The 14,188-nt window shown below is 42.9% G+C and overlaps 1 protein-coding gene across 1 annotated transcript in view; it reads left to right on the top strand.

Annotated features, from left to right (window-relative positions):
- foxj3 (forkhead box J3) overlaps positions 1-14,188 on the top strand; it is a 96,567-nt gene that overhangs the window by 36,511 nt on the left and 45,868 nt on the right. Inside the window, exon 2 of the mRNA XM_074670913.1 lies at positions 4,320-4,815. Coding sequence (XP_074527014.1) covers positions 4,495-4,815 — 321 coding nt within the window. The 5' untranslated portion in view covers positions 4,320-4,494. The remainder of the gene's footprint in view (positions 1-4,319; positions 4,816-14,188) is intronic.

Raw genomic sequence — 14,188 nt, 5'->3', positions numbered from 1 at the left:
AAAGCTTATTTGTATATATATGCATTGTTTTAGCTTTGTTATACTTGAAATTTTAACCTCACCCAGGGTGGGCCATGCTTTGTAAGGGGTACTAAAATTTTTAAGTGCTTGCTCAGTACATACATGAATTTTGCAACAGTGGAAATGGGGAACAAGGCAGATTGTATGACGCAGTTGCTTCTGTCAGACCTCTCAGTCAGTTTGTACTTGCCCAACATGATGAAGTTGACGTAATCCGCTGTGTTGTGTGGAGTAATCCCTGGTTGTTACTCAGCTAGTTGCCTCATTGCAGACTCCTGAATTAAAAAAGGCTCTGGCACATGTACAATAAGCCTGCTGTCAGTTTGATTGAGCCACTTCAGACTCAGTAGCTGAGACATAAAACACAATCACTGATTTGCTGTCAGTGCTCTGTTGGCGGCAGCAACGTTGATAAGTCCTGTCAAGAACTTGGTAAATTAAGATGTTTCAAAAACCCTTTCAATTTCTCATTCAGAACTAAATCTGCCATTAATCCCCAGAGGATAAAGAAACTTTGAGTGTTGATTAGAGAATGAATTTGACCGTCCATTTCTCCCTCTGAGCCTTCAGAAAAACTCCCAGCGCTCCATTCTGAAAACAAATTAAAGTGGAGAGAGAGAAAAGAAGTTTTCTTTTTTCAGCGGTGACAGTGACAGAACCCTATTTTCCTCGTGACAGATCAAAGTGGCTCAGTTTGTGTGTGGGAACGCAGTCTTGTTCCCCGAGGCTCGTAATCATAGTGCCTCAACTCTGACTTCAATGCACACATTGCAGCCACTTCCTGCTCTCTGCCGGGTCTGATGCCAGCATCACGGTGCCCTTCACACCCTCCCCTGCTGCTTTAAGCCCCCTGATTACTCTTCTTCTTGTCTTTCCCGCCTCCTCCGTTCTCCTCCTCCTGCCCCCAGACCCGTTGGTGAACATACTCAGACAGTCCTCCCTGACGCAGCAGCACGCCAGGGCTTGTCCCCGCTCTGACTGTCCCGCAGCCTGGAAGGGTAATGAAGGCAGCAGGGGGGCCGCTTTACTGCCTGCTTGTGTCGCGCTTCATCATTCCTGCCACAGCCAAAGGTTCTCTAATTAAGACACCGACTTGGCCCAGCAGATTATGTAGCAGCTGGATCATTAGCGTGGAGGGTCAAATGGCATGCGTCTCCGTGTTGCAGGCGGAGCGCCTTTCATCAACCTCTGTCTCTGTCAACTTCACCTCTGGCGGTCACCAGAAGGCTTTGCTTGCTCCTTTCTCTTTGCTACTGTCTTCAGTAATCATCCATGCTGAGTGTAAGGGCTCAGAAAGAGCTGGAACATTTACATCGACACCAGAAGATGTTGATGCGTACAGATCTTTCCCAGAGCTGCCAGTTTATCAGGTCAACTGTGAAGAATCCGACACAATCCTGTTCAAAAGACGTTGTGTTGTGCATGGGGTCATTGAATTGATAGTCTGTCTTTGATACTTTTATTCTTATGATTGATTTGCCAGATCTCATCAATTCATAATATTGCCAAGAAGCCAAGCTGATGACCTCGAAGATTTCATCTGTATACAGGTGCACTGATGAAAAGTTACCACCAAACTGAAAAAAATAGAAGAAAAAAAATCACATCATTTCTTTATTACTCCCATGTGCTAAAGTATTTACCCATGAATAGATAAAGCAGAGCTTGTGTTGAAAGTTTAAGGACATACAGATGAAAGATCCTATAGGTAGGGATGGGTACCTTTCACATTTGAAACAATACGGTACCGATGCCTGGTACCTGGCAATTGGTACCGGTACTCAACGGTACCACTTTTTGATACTTTTTTGAGTTTATGTGGTAAAAAATATCAATTAGTTTATTAGTAATTTTTTTTTTCAATTTAACATGCTAATTCTTCCATATATAACCTTGCAATGCTGTGTTCATGTCCAGCAAGGAAAGTCGTCTACTATAGAAGTACCTAATTCGGTACCCATCCCTACCTATAGGCTGAATTTAGCTGAACTCAGATTTACAGTAGCAGTTGGGGCTGTACAGGTTGAATTTAAAGTTGCCGGATTTAAAGGTGAACATTTACAATTACTAAAGCCCCTTTGAGTTAATATGTGTATTAATATTCAAATAGACTGCCTTCCAAAAAGGAAAATTACTGCCATTAACAGCATGTGAGTCACTTTTATTTCAGTTAGAGGGTGGAGGAATGTTCTTGTTTGTCTTTTTGGCGATGAGTAGCCCTTCTGTACCATTAGGGCTGACTCACCTGTCAGCAGTCAGTCGGTGGACTCATCTTTCAGTCTCATCATGACTGCTTAGAGGCTGAGAGAGTTACCTCCAAGCTTTATCAACCTGTGAACAAACATGGTGCAAATGTTAATGAGCGAAATAAAAAGGCACACTGCAAAATAAACAACTTGCTGCGCTTGAAGATTTAAAGCTGAAATCTGTCTGAGTAAAAACCTTTTACCGTGACAGAACAGTCTTGCCTAAACTGTCAGTCACCCACTCCAGATTTCAGACTAGCCTATGTGCAGTAGTCCACCACTTAAACTCTTTCTTTTGGTTTCATCTTTAATCGATTATAAGTAAATGTTTTGGTGAACATATGAAGGTTTTAAACATTCAAGATGGACAGTGTATTAGTTAAGTTTGCTCTAGGAGAGGTTGGAAAAGCTAATTCAGATTTTTGGTGTTATCATTTCAATAAAAAACTTAATTACAGACATGAAATCCTAGTGACCACAGCTGCTGTTTTCCACCACAGAAAAAAAAATCAAGCCTGAAGGGGAAAGCTTTTGATACTCAATGAATGTTATTGGTGTGGTATCAATTAGAAAATGAAGACGGAAAAACTGAAAAATGAGACGTAAACACTTTTTGCTCAGAAACACTGATAAGAATTTTTACAGTGCCTGAGGAAACCTGGTGATTATTAGAGAAGATTTAGGACCATGGGTACATTAATGATCCCCCCTGGCTAGATCTGCTTTTCCCCTTCATGGTAACTGTCTGGATGTATGAAGATTTGCCTTCATCATTGGCTCTGCCTGTCCACACTGATAGCCAATATTGAATTGACAGCTGGGCACTGGCTGACCCCTGCTGTGTGAGATCAATGGGAAGGGGCAACCACAAACTGGTCCCGCTGCATCTTGTGTTGACAGTCATAGCCTGTAAATTACTTTTCTTTCTAATTCCTGAACATTTTTCGGACTCCCTAATGAAGGAGGGATTTCATTAAATACATTTTAAAGCTTCCAATGTTCCAGGAAACGGCTGATTAAAAGATTTGGAGTCCACAGGATTTTTCATCAATTATTTTGAGCCAAAGTTCAAGTTAAATCTCAAAGCATTTGAACCACAGTATGAAAAACAGGGGTAAGTGCTATAAATAGGTACAATTCCACATAGCACACTTTTTTAAGGATGTAGTATTTGACCTATTGAGGACTGTCAAGAATGTATTTATTTCCAGCCTGAGTGCACTCTGAAAATCGCACATACTTAAGCACACACACACGCAAACACAAACACACACTTGTGCAAGCATGCTTAGTCAAGAGAAAAATCCCACAACTTGGTGAGGATTTCTCATTCTGCCGTCTGTTCCCTTTTTTCCCCCCGCAGCCAGATTGCAGTGTCATCCTGCTTGAGATTTTTTTCCTCCCCACAAAACGCCCGAGTTCACCTACGTGTGTAACTTTAGGCGTTCCTACTTTGCCCCTCTATTTTAAGACCAAGGAGGGCAGTGTGCCGAGAGGGACGGAGAGAGGCAGGCTGTTGAGGGCAGCGTTCTGCGCAGCATGGCTGACACTCACAGGGCCGCTGCCGCACACGGTTCGCACGACGACACTCGCTGGCTTGTTTACGGCAGAGGCTCTGTTTGGAGGGGGGAAGAGGAGGAGGAGGTGGTAGGAAAGCTGGCAGGCAGGGAAGAAAAGAGAGGGGGTTTACTACCCTCAAGAGAGTCGGAATTCCTCCTGAGCCATTCCCCCATTTGGCTGGCAGTTGTGAAAACAATTGCCTGGCATTTACTCTCTCTGTGTGCAGATGGAGTCCCAGCTATGAGTCAGCTTTGAGAGCAGCAAGTGGTGGAGAAAGTGGTGGGCTTGTGATCTCCTGCACAGTGAATATATAAGCGTACTTTACAGACGCCTGGTTTTTGATGTAGGGCAAACAGTTTAGAGCTGCTTCCTCGCTTCCATTCCTTTTCATTCTCTGCAGTTCTGCTGATATGCATATCTTTTATCTCCATGTTCTGCTGCTCTCTGTAACAAAGAGCAGTTGACTAATAAAAAGCTTTTCTCTTTCTCCAGAGTCGACCCACAGAAGCTGATGTCTTGAGCTGAGGGGAGACTTCAACCTCAACCTGTCACCCGCCCCGTTTGTTATTCCACACCTGATCCAGTCTTCTTCAGGCGCAGAGCACCAACAACAGCCACCACCTCCTCCACCTTTTCCCCATCCCCTCCTGCCCAGCCTGCCGTCACCATGACGTCGGAGCTGGAGAGCAGTCTGACCTCCATGGACTGGCTTCCTCAGCTGACCATGCAGGCAGCCATCCGCAAGGCGGACGCCCAGAATGCCCACGGGCCAGGCATGGGCAAGAAGAGCGCCCTACTGGATCCTAACACCACGCTGGACCAGGAGGAGGTGCAGCAGCACAAGGATGGCAAGCCGCCTTACAGCTACGCCAGCCTCATTACGTTTGCTATCAACAGCTCGCCAAAGAAGAAGATGACTCTGAGCGAGATCTACCAGTGGATCTGTGATAACTTTCCCTACTACAGGGAGGCGGGCAGCGGCTGGAAGGTAAAAAAAACAGACATCCCACCTTGATTTAGAGTCAAGTTGTCTTACCAAGTTGCCAATCAGTTTACAAGGAGCACAAGCAAAGGCTGATCATTGATGGCAGAAGTCAAAATTGTGACACTTTGCCAGCTTTGACTGACATCAAACTCTCTACTCACACTGCAGTGTTGTTACTTGTTGTCATCTTATACTAATCTAAAAAGCTGTTTTTATGGGAGCTGATAATTCATGGTTATACGCTGCATTGACTGGGGAATCGGTTTGATACAATGCAAGTATTGGTGTTTGCACCAGCCCAACTCTAATTCTAGGTCTGTATAGATAGTTTGTCAGCCACGATGAGTGATGCTTGATCTTTACAGTGGCGCTTCCTGTTGGTTGTCCTCTTTGATCCGCACAGCTGCAGATATAAAGTGACTCACAGCAAAAAAAATTTCACAAATGGAAATTCGTCTTTGAGCTGACTTTCTGTAGCGAAACGTGGACAGCATCTGTAGAAGAGTTGAAACTCATCTCCCTTCACTTGAATCACTGTTTTGTGATTGTTGGGCAGCTTTAACAGAGTTAGACGCCGTCAGTAATCACCATTGTCACTTCGGAGGAAGTTGAGAGAGAAACTATGAGTGTGCCAAATCACACTAAGTGCCTTACTCTAGTGAGTGAAAAATGGTGCAGCCCTGAGAGAACCATATGAAGTGTAAAACCCTGGATTAATATTCAGAGAAGTGGCCCCTATCTGTGCGAACACAGACTAAATAGCCTATTCATGGGTGGTATTATTCATTGCAGATGCCTTGATAGGAGAAGGCCATTATGCAGAAGGAGAGAGCCAGTGCTGCTGTGTCATCATCTCAAGGAGCCCATGATATACCGAGATGAAGCTATGCTGATTGCCTTTTAAAGGGCCCAGATGGAAATTGATATTAGAATGAGTTTTCCAATCAGTCGACGTTTATTGGAAATAGAATCTTAGGCACTGCTTTATTGCAGTCAGACAAGATGTATGAAGCCCATTTCCTGGGGCGACAAGATCTGGCTTGAGGACAGGCTGCATGGAGGTCTGTGTGTGTGTGTGTGTGTGTGTGTGTGTAAGAGAGAGCGAGGGGGGAATGAGAGAGCATGTGTTATTGTAAATGGATTGATTTTAGCTTTTGTGGCAAGGCCTTTTGTGAGGAAATGAATTGTTTTATTCTGCAACCCATGTTTCCCTCTGTACCTTCATCATTCCTTATTTAGTTGTTAGCAACAAAGCAGCATACGTGCTGTCTGTCCACATGCATTCCTGCATTCCTGTGTTCAGCAACAGACAATTTCACTCAATAGTGAGGTCACCTCTGTATTGTGTATACAGCCTAACATCCTGGGCACTGAATTTAACCATTCAGCGCTCACTGATGATTCTCCTTTAAGGTTACAGCTGTATTTTCCACTACCCTTGTAGCTGCTAGCAGACATTGCAGTGTCTACATCTAACTGGAATTTTCACAGTTGATTAGGGGTGTAGAAGTACACATATTGCTTTGATTGGTCTTTTGGTTTGTTGCAGATGCATATGAAGCAGTGAAACCTACAGAGAATGTCATTCCAAAGACCCCACACCTACTGAGAATGGAAGTACACACCATACGTAGTCTGCCATGTAGTCGACTGAGCTTCATTATATTAACTTTCTAATTCTTTGTGATGGGCTTTTTACTGACTTATGATCATCTGTGTGTGTGTCACTGAGGAGTGGGGTTGCCTGCACTGAGCAGTGTACAATCAGTGCAGTGTAGATTGCATCATTGTGTGGGAAAAAGTAAACATCAAGCCTCCAACAGGTTCGTAGAAAACAAAACTGTACCAAACCCTCAGCTAGTATCTCCATCAGGAAGTCTTAATCACACACACACACAGTTTTTGACAGGAGAGCTTCATGCAAAGAGTGCAGACAGTGACAAAAGGTGTTCCTGTGTGTGCATATGTGTGTGTGTGTCAGCCTGACCTCGTGGAGCACCTGCAGCCAGCAGAGCAGGAGAGAAAGAGGCTGCAGCTGCACCAAAAACTAAAAAAAAAACAGCATACATGACAAGTTCATTTGGTATAGATATTCACATCTTTGTAGCTAATAGACCTCTAAAATGTTTTGACCGAATGGAAAATCTGCTTGCATTCGGCACAAAGATGGGGTTCTGCATAAGGTTTTTTTTAACACAAGTAAAAAAATGTAACATTTAAAAAATGTATATTTTTTAAATGTCTGAGCAGGACTACAAGTTAATTAATTTCATTAACATTTCTTATGAGTAGCTCATATTTTAAAAGGACAAAAGTGGTGAAATCATCGAAACTGTGGATATGGGGACTAAAATACCTGCAGACATGACTCTACATCGAGCTGGCACTTTTTTCTAAACCCCTCAGTCCATACACGTCTCATACGTTTCAGAGTGGGTGGCCTCAGTGGGAATCAAACTGGTACAGCTGGCCATGTTAAAGCTTTGCTTTACCCACTGGCAGAAAGACGTACAGTGTACTCGTATGGACCCATCAGAGGCTTAGCTGCTCTGTGTGTGTGTGCGCGTGTGTGTGTGTTTGTGTGTGTGTGTGTTTGTGTGTGTCTTTACAGCCTTTGATTCTTTGGCTGTTAACTGTGGTTTAGTCATGAGGGTCAACCAGGGGCTGTTCTTGGTTTTGCCAGGGTAAGGAAGCCTTTGTGTTTAGTTATATAATTAAAACCTTATCTTGCAAGCCCCCAAAAAATATAAATAGATTTAGAAAAAAGGGGATTTGGAAACTTGATGATCTCTAACAGAGGGGCTGTTTGGGAATATTTGGCTGGAAAATGAAGCTCCTATTCTGACTTGCTCTTTCTTTCTCTGAAAGAAATTTAATATAGTTGATTGCAAACCAGCAAACGGGACGAACTGACTGAGGCAGATTTCTGATATAGGAGGTTAGCATCACAAGTAATATGAGGTCAAAAAAGTTAGTTTTTCAAATTCTGACATTGTCTCATGAAACAGGTCTGATTTTGGGTTAGAACAGGCATGGGCAAACTACGGCCCGTGGGCCACATGCAGCCCGTTAAATGTTTTAATCCGGCCCGCCGAACTTGAAAAAATTAAATTATAAACCATGTTAATGTTTTATTTTCCCTGCAATTCTGATGTTTTCTATATAGAGAGTTCACATTTAATATCAAAATATCACACAAACAATTTTGACACAATCTTTTATTATTTTTTGTTTTTTCATTTTTAAAACCAGGGCAGAAAAACCACGTTTTTCTGTTTTTCTGTAATTCCATTTTTCCGTTTTGGTTTTAAAACAGAAAAACAAATAAACAAGTCCGTTTTTTCATTTTTTAGATTTTGTTTTGAAACAGAATAACAAAAGAACGAACCATACACGGATTAAAAATCCCATTATAATTCCATTCTCTCATATTCTAATTTTAATTTCAAAACAAAATCAAAACAGCGAAAAATAGACTGTTACGTGTTTTCTGATTTTTGATTTGAAAACGAGAAATTGAATAACTAGTAGTTATCCGTTTTCCGATTTTGGATTCTAAAACAGATATGGAACGAACGAATGATACCCTGATAGTTACCAAAGCACTCCATCCATCTGCTCCTGGTCCGGCCCCTTTGTCAAATGTTAGAACCCATTGTGGCCCACAAATCAAAAAGTTTGCCCACCCCTGGGTTAGAAGCATCCAATCTCTTTAAAGATGCCTTTATTGAAATGCCCGTCCTTACTCAGCAACAGTGCTGCTTTCCAGTGAGACTGGGGCTCCAAATGCATCATATTTATCTTATATTACTTCTTCTGTTCATGTTTCTCAATCTATAGTTTATAGTGGACCAGCAGACTTTCCACCAAGAAACAATTTGTGACTGATTTTCTGTTTCTCCTGTTTTCTCATTTTTATCTGCAGACTCACAAACCTGACAGAAATACATCACACTGAAATGCACGGGGTTTCTCTTTTTCACTGTCACACATATTGTATAGTTGACGTAACTGGAATAATGTCTTTGTCTTTTAGCATAAGAAATGGATTCAGCCAGCGTTGGTGGAGATTGACGCTCTTCAAGCAGTTTCTGTTTGAGTCAAGGCTGCACAGATCTACAGATTCTGGCCTGAATGTGGGCTGTGACTGTAGAAATACCCCTCACATTTAAAAGTGTGAAAAACCACATCACTCTAACCAGGATGCTGTACAGCACAGGAAACACTGAAAAAGCCGTTTGATGATGTGCTCATAGGCTACAGCATGCGTCACGATACGTCTTCGCTCAGTTCTTGTTAATGGGGTGTTTTCCCTGCCGTAGTTTTTCTTTTTTCTGAGAATCTAAACAGCTGAAGTTAAGAATTAAGAGTAAGAATAACAGCATTTCATTGCATAAGACATGTGAATGAAATCCAAGAGTGCTCTTTCAATGCCTGGGGTATTTGAACAAGCTCCAGTAGCCCTCTGTTTGTTCCTAATGCTTTGTGCTTGGAGAATTTTCACAACCCATCACACAAATGATATTTTCATCTAAGCCTGTGCAAGCGTCTGGGAAATGAATCTGTCCCAATCTTCAGGAGGTCACCAGGAGCATGTTGAGTCGTGAGAGTTTTTTAGAGATGTGTCTTGGAAGCATAAAGTAGCATGTCCTTCACGTTAGTGAAACCTGATTATTCTATAATATGCATGCAGTAGTAAAGATTTCCCCACACTGTGACTATTAATACGCCATGAATCCACCTATAGTAAAGCTGAGTATGCGTGTTTGTGTGTGTAATTAGTTGGAAGAGAGCTTGCCTGGGTGGGGTGAATGTAGGTCGGATGTAGTCATCGCTCCTTTGTTCCCCTGGAGATGTCAGTCCCAGGAATTTGGGACTCACCGCACGCATGCGTCTGCTCTGTATGATAATGCAAGCTGTGCCGGCGAGAGGAGAACCGGGCTAATCTGGGCACCAGCAACTCATTTAGTCATCTCAATAGAACTCCATTAGCCCGCGCTTTTAAGAAATATCAATAAGTGCTGTCAATAAAAACAGATAATTCATCAAGGTCAAAAAAAAAAAGTCTGAACGCTGCCTTCAAGAGTGCAGAATGTGTGTTTGGCATCTATGAGCAAGCCATTAGACGGTGCTTTTCTTGACACCCTCTCCAGCTCTCGGAGGTATTCACATTGTGCAGGTTTGTCTCAGCAGTCTTTTGTGCAGCTCAGCGTGGATGCTGTGGCTTTGGTGCCCTTCTGTTTGTTGTACAGCATGCATGCCAGAATCGTGTCTGTTATTTCACATAGTATTACTCCCAAACACATATTCCAAGATCATGACTCACCTTTGCTCACAGCGTGTTTGCATAACCCTGTATTCTGATTCTGTATGTCTCTTATTTGTCTCCTCAAGGTCATTGATCATATTTGTTTCTCAATAGCATGAGTTTCAATGCTGTTCTGAGCAATGTGAGATGGGACTTTTATTTCATGTCGCATTAAATCCTCTATATGTTCCTGAAGAAAAGTGATTTAAGACCTGGTATTATTTCAGTGCAAGAACAGGAGCTGACTTCAGTGTCAAGGCTGCTGTGACGACTTCTCAATTCTTTTCCACAAAAGGGATGTTGCGTGCCATGAGCGGCGAATCAGCGCTTTCTCACTTTTGCTACAACTGTTTGCGGGGAGCTTGCTACATAAATGATTTGCAGACACGTGGCTGCAAAACACTTCAAAAAGACAGCTGCAGAGGAGGGTATTCCCCCCAGCCAATCATTACCTACATGCAGCATGACAGGCAGGTAGGACGGCTGAGGAAAGCGTTAACCTTTCGGGAAAGTTAAGAAAGTGTTTCTTAAGTTGGAAAAGCTATATCGCTTTATTATTTGTTAAAACATTCATTTATTCATCAGTGTATTCTGATGAGAAGTTACCATTTCACACAGTAAACTATAAACGACATATCTGAATGACTGCTTAATGATTAATAGAGCAGAGCCTCTGAGATGTCACTTGTTGCTACAGTAACACCTTCATACTGGACGGGCTAATTTAAGCAAACACACTCCTAATTGATCTGCGTACATGTCTCAGCTCTTTGCAGTCGTTCTGCCTGCTCCACCTCAGAAAATGTGATCTTCTTTTCACTGCAGTTCAGCCAGAGACGGAGTGACAGTGTGCGAGATTTATTTTCCACTATATTTTCTTTTTCAGAAAACTAGTCAAAAAGGTATTGAACAGAGACTCCACATACACTCACAAATGTTGACCTCCTTGCTCGTCTCAAACCTTCTCCCGGCTCCTTGTGGGCTCACTTCAGGCAAAGTGTGTAAATTCCCCTCTGCATTTCTTCCAGGTGAAGAATGCCAAAGAAAATCTGGAGCAATTCTCAACCAGTTGAAAAATGCTTGAAATGTTTGCTCTTGAACTTTAACTGTTGGAGAGATTGTTGCTACTGGCATGATTTTATTTTTTTATCTGGTACACACCTGTGTACAGGAGAGGAAATTAGGAAGAGAGCGTTGGTTGCTGTTGATTGCCGAACAAACATCTCGTCTCCCACTGCATTTCCACTCAGGTCCACAGCTCTTCCATGGTCTTGTTAACCGGGAAATATAGCTTTGGTCTGAAAACGGTCCGGTGTGCAGAGATGGGGCACAGAGCTGTCTTCTGCAGGGGCCTGGACCTTGCTTTGATCTCATTATAAAATGCAAATACACGGTACCCTAAACAGATCAAAGGTTCAACTTCCATTGGATCTGAGGCTTAATAATAGCAGCCTGGAGCAGTTTTCTATTTTTTAAGAAGCGATTTGGGTAGCTACTGGTCCTCCAGGACATTATTTACTCTGGAGATAATGTTCCTGCCTCTGACTGGTGACTAGCCACAGCTCAGAAAATCCCTGCTCCTGTTGCTTATTTGAATAAGATTGGTCAGGTATGAGGAATTTGCGTCTTCTGCCCCTATCTCCCACCTCAAAGCTTAGGTTTGCAGGGCCTGAAATCTGAAAGTGTAAAATTGCTTTGGTGCTAGACTCACTGATACCTTCATCTACTTCCTCAGCCTGTATCATCATTACACAGTGGAGCAGGAATTTAAATTTTAAGCACTTTGCTGTAACTGTATGTCTCTGCTGCACTCTTTTCCTTTTGTAACCCACACACCAACCCAAACATGATCCCTTTTACAAAGTTCATTAATTTCCTCAATGTCAGATGAACCTTGGCTGCGATACCGTCTGATGAGTGGTAAAGTAATTTTTAGTACATTTTCTCATCCTGGATTCCTTCGTAATTGTAGAGACAGCAGAAGTGGCTGTGTGCTGGCCCAGGATTCTCTTTGTCAGGTGGTGGGAGGGGTAGTGATTCACTCGGCAGCCAGTTTGATCCTGCTGTGAGGCGGGTTCCCGTGTCAGGAAGCTCCAGCCTGGCCACCCGCCCACCAGCCTCACCTTGCGCCCGCCTACCGGCGCCCCACCGCTCACGCTCTGGCCCTCAGAGTGGGCGGGGAGAGCAGGCTGGCAGGCCTTGGCACGGATACATTTTGGCAGGAGCTGCTGTCCCCACACTCCGCCGAGTGAAGTGCTGACTGCAGTGCAGAACATAAAAGGCCCGAGGCTTCTATCGCTTCCTCTTGTGGCCTGCAGGCCTGTGAAGAGACGTGGGCTTCAATTTTACTTGAAACTGTGGCTGTCTTTTGACAGCCATAGCAACTGCCTCACAGTTCATCCCCCATATATGACTTCTGTTATCATTTTAAACAGCCATTAACCCTTAACAGCCCCCTCCCAGCTGCTCTCTTTGCTCAGTGAGATGTGTGATACAGCGGAGAGTTGTAAAAGCTCATGACTGTGGTCATCAATTGATTCAGAACTTCCTCCTCTGTGATAATGAGATATGATGAAGCCAATACCTGACTCACAGGCAGGGACTTCTCTCTAAGAATGGTTTATAATGCAGATTACAGTGGACAGTGATGCCCTGTTGATCCCTGCACACGTTCTTGGTCTCAGCTTGAAGCCATTGAACAAACTGTTAATCAGTTGTATTGTTGAGGCATGCCCTGCACTGGCTAATTATGATGAAACATGAGAGGCCAAGGCTGCGGGATCTCTGTCAGCGTAGTCAGGTCTGTGGTGGAGCTCCTTTTTCTCTTTCCCCTAGTTAGTTAAGACCTGACCTTTGTCTCAGCTGCACAGCGGTTTGGATATTAGAACTAAAGAGTAGACTGCCTGGCATTAGTGGGCCCCATAAGACTCTTTAATAACCGTGGATGGGGTCAGGATCTGAACTTCTATGTCTTTTCCAGAGCTGTCCCTTTATGAGGGGACTGAGCTCATCACCTCCAGCGGGCCGTGTCCTTGCTTTGTCACAGAACTGATGCCTAAAGCTCAGTTGGGCAAGAAAACCAACCCATGTCACGGTTAAAGTTATGAACTGCAAGGAATTCGAAACACATTTCAGAATAACTCCTAACTGGAAAAATCATTAGCTGGATTTTTTCAGAGGGGAAGATGAACTATCTGAGGCTGCTCAGAAACTCTTTAGTCACCCGTCTGTGGCGAGAAAGATTTGGACAAAAATAGCTCTTTGCTTTCTCTGTATTTTAACTTCTTTTTCCTATTGAGTGGCCTTTGCCCTCTAATGTTTTTCTACTTGGTCGACTATCTCCTTTGCATAAAGCTGTGTACAATAGAAGCTTCATAGTGCTGCGGCTGGCTGGCTGTGTATGCTGCAGCTCCTTCATCAGTTTTCTAAAAATGAACCATTCACTCTTCGTCCTTTCTTTGAATTCTGTTTTTGTGCTGAGAGCTTTCAGCTTGTTGTCTTTAGAGGATTCTTTTTTTAATTGGTATCAAAATTAAATAAGTGATTGTCTAGATTCACTTTTTTGGTCACCAATCCTGAACCCGTTTTTTTAAATATTGAGTAGCCGATACTTCTATTTGCCAAGATATTGGAGTGATACTCTTCCTTGTGCTTGAAGTTTACAATAAAGGAAACAAAGCAGATAGGAGATGATTTCAACTTGTTGTGTTTAATCTGGTCCTTAGTTTAATAACTAAACTTACATACTCTGTCAAAAAATATATGGGACATATCTCAGATCTCAGAGCTCCAAAAGACAGCAAATCCCCTGAATTCTCTACCACAAAGATGAGCTAGTGATTAATTCAACCACCTTCTCAGTATCGTTTGCTTTCTCAGAGATATTTTGCTGCAATCTACAAAATTATTGTGCTAGGTTTACAATAGCTTGAATAACAGATTGGGGTGAGATCATTGGCTAAAATTTCTGACCCTTGATGAATTGAAAAATACTATCAGCTCCGATCGTTTCGAGCAGGGCTTAGGACGCCCAAACATTCAAAGGTAACAATCATATTAATTCTTGTT

Source organism: Halichoeres trimaculatus, unplaced genomic scaffold, assembly GCF_033239565.1.
Source record: "Halichoeres trimaculatus isolate MK-OKI-2021-1 unplaced genomic scaffold, fHalTri1.1 fHalTri1_scaffold_1, whole genome shotgun sequence".
NCBI lineage: Eukaryota > Metazoa > Chordata > Actinopteri > Labriformes > Labridae > Halichoeres > Halichoeres trimaculatus.
Note: the sequence above shows the minus strand (reverse complement) of the source record. Positions and strands in the feature narration are given on the sequence as shown.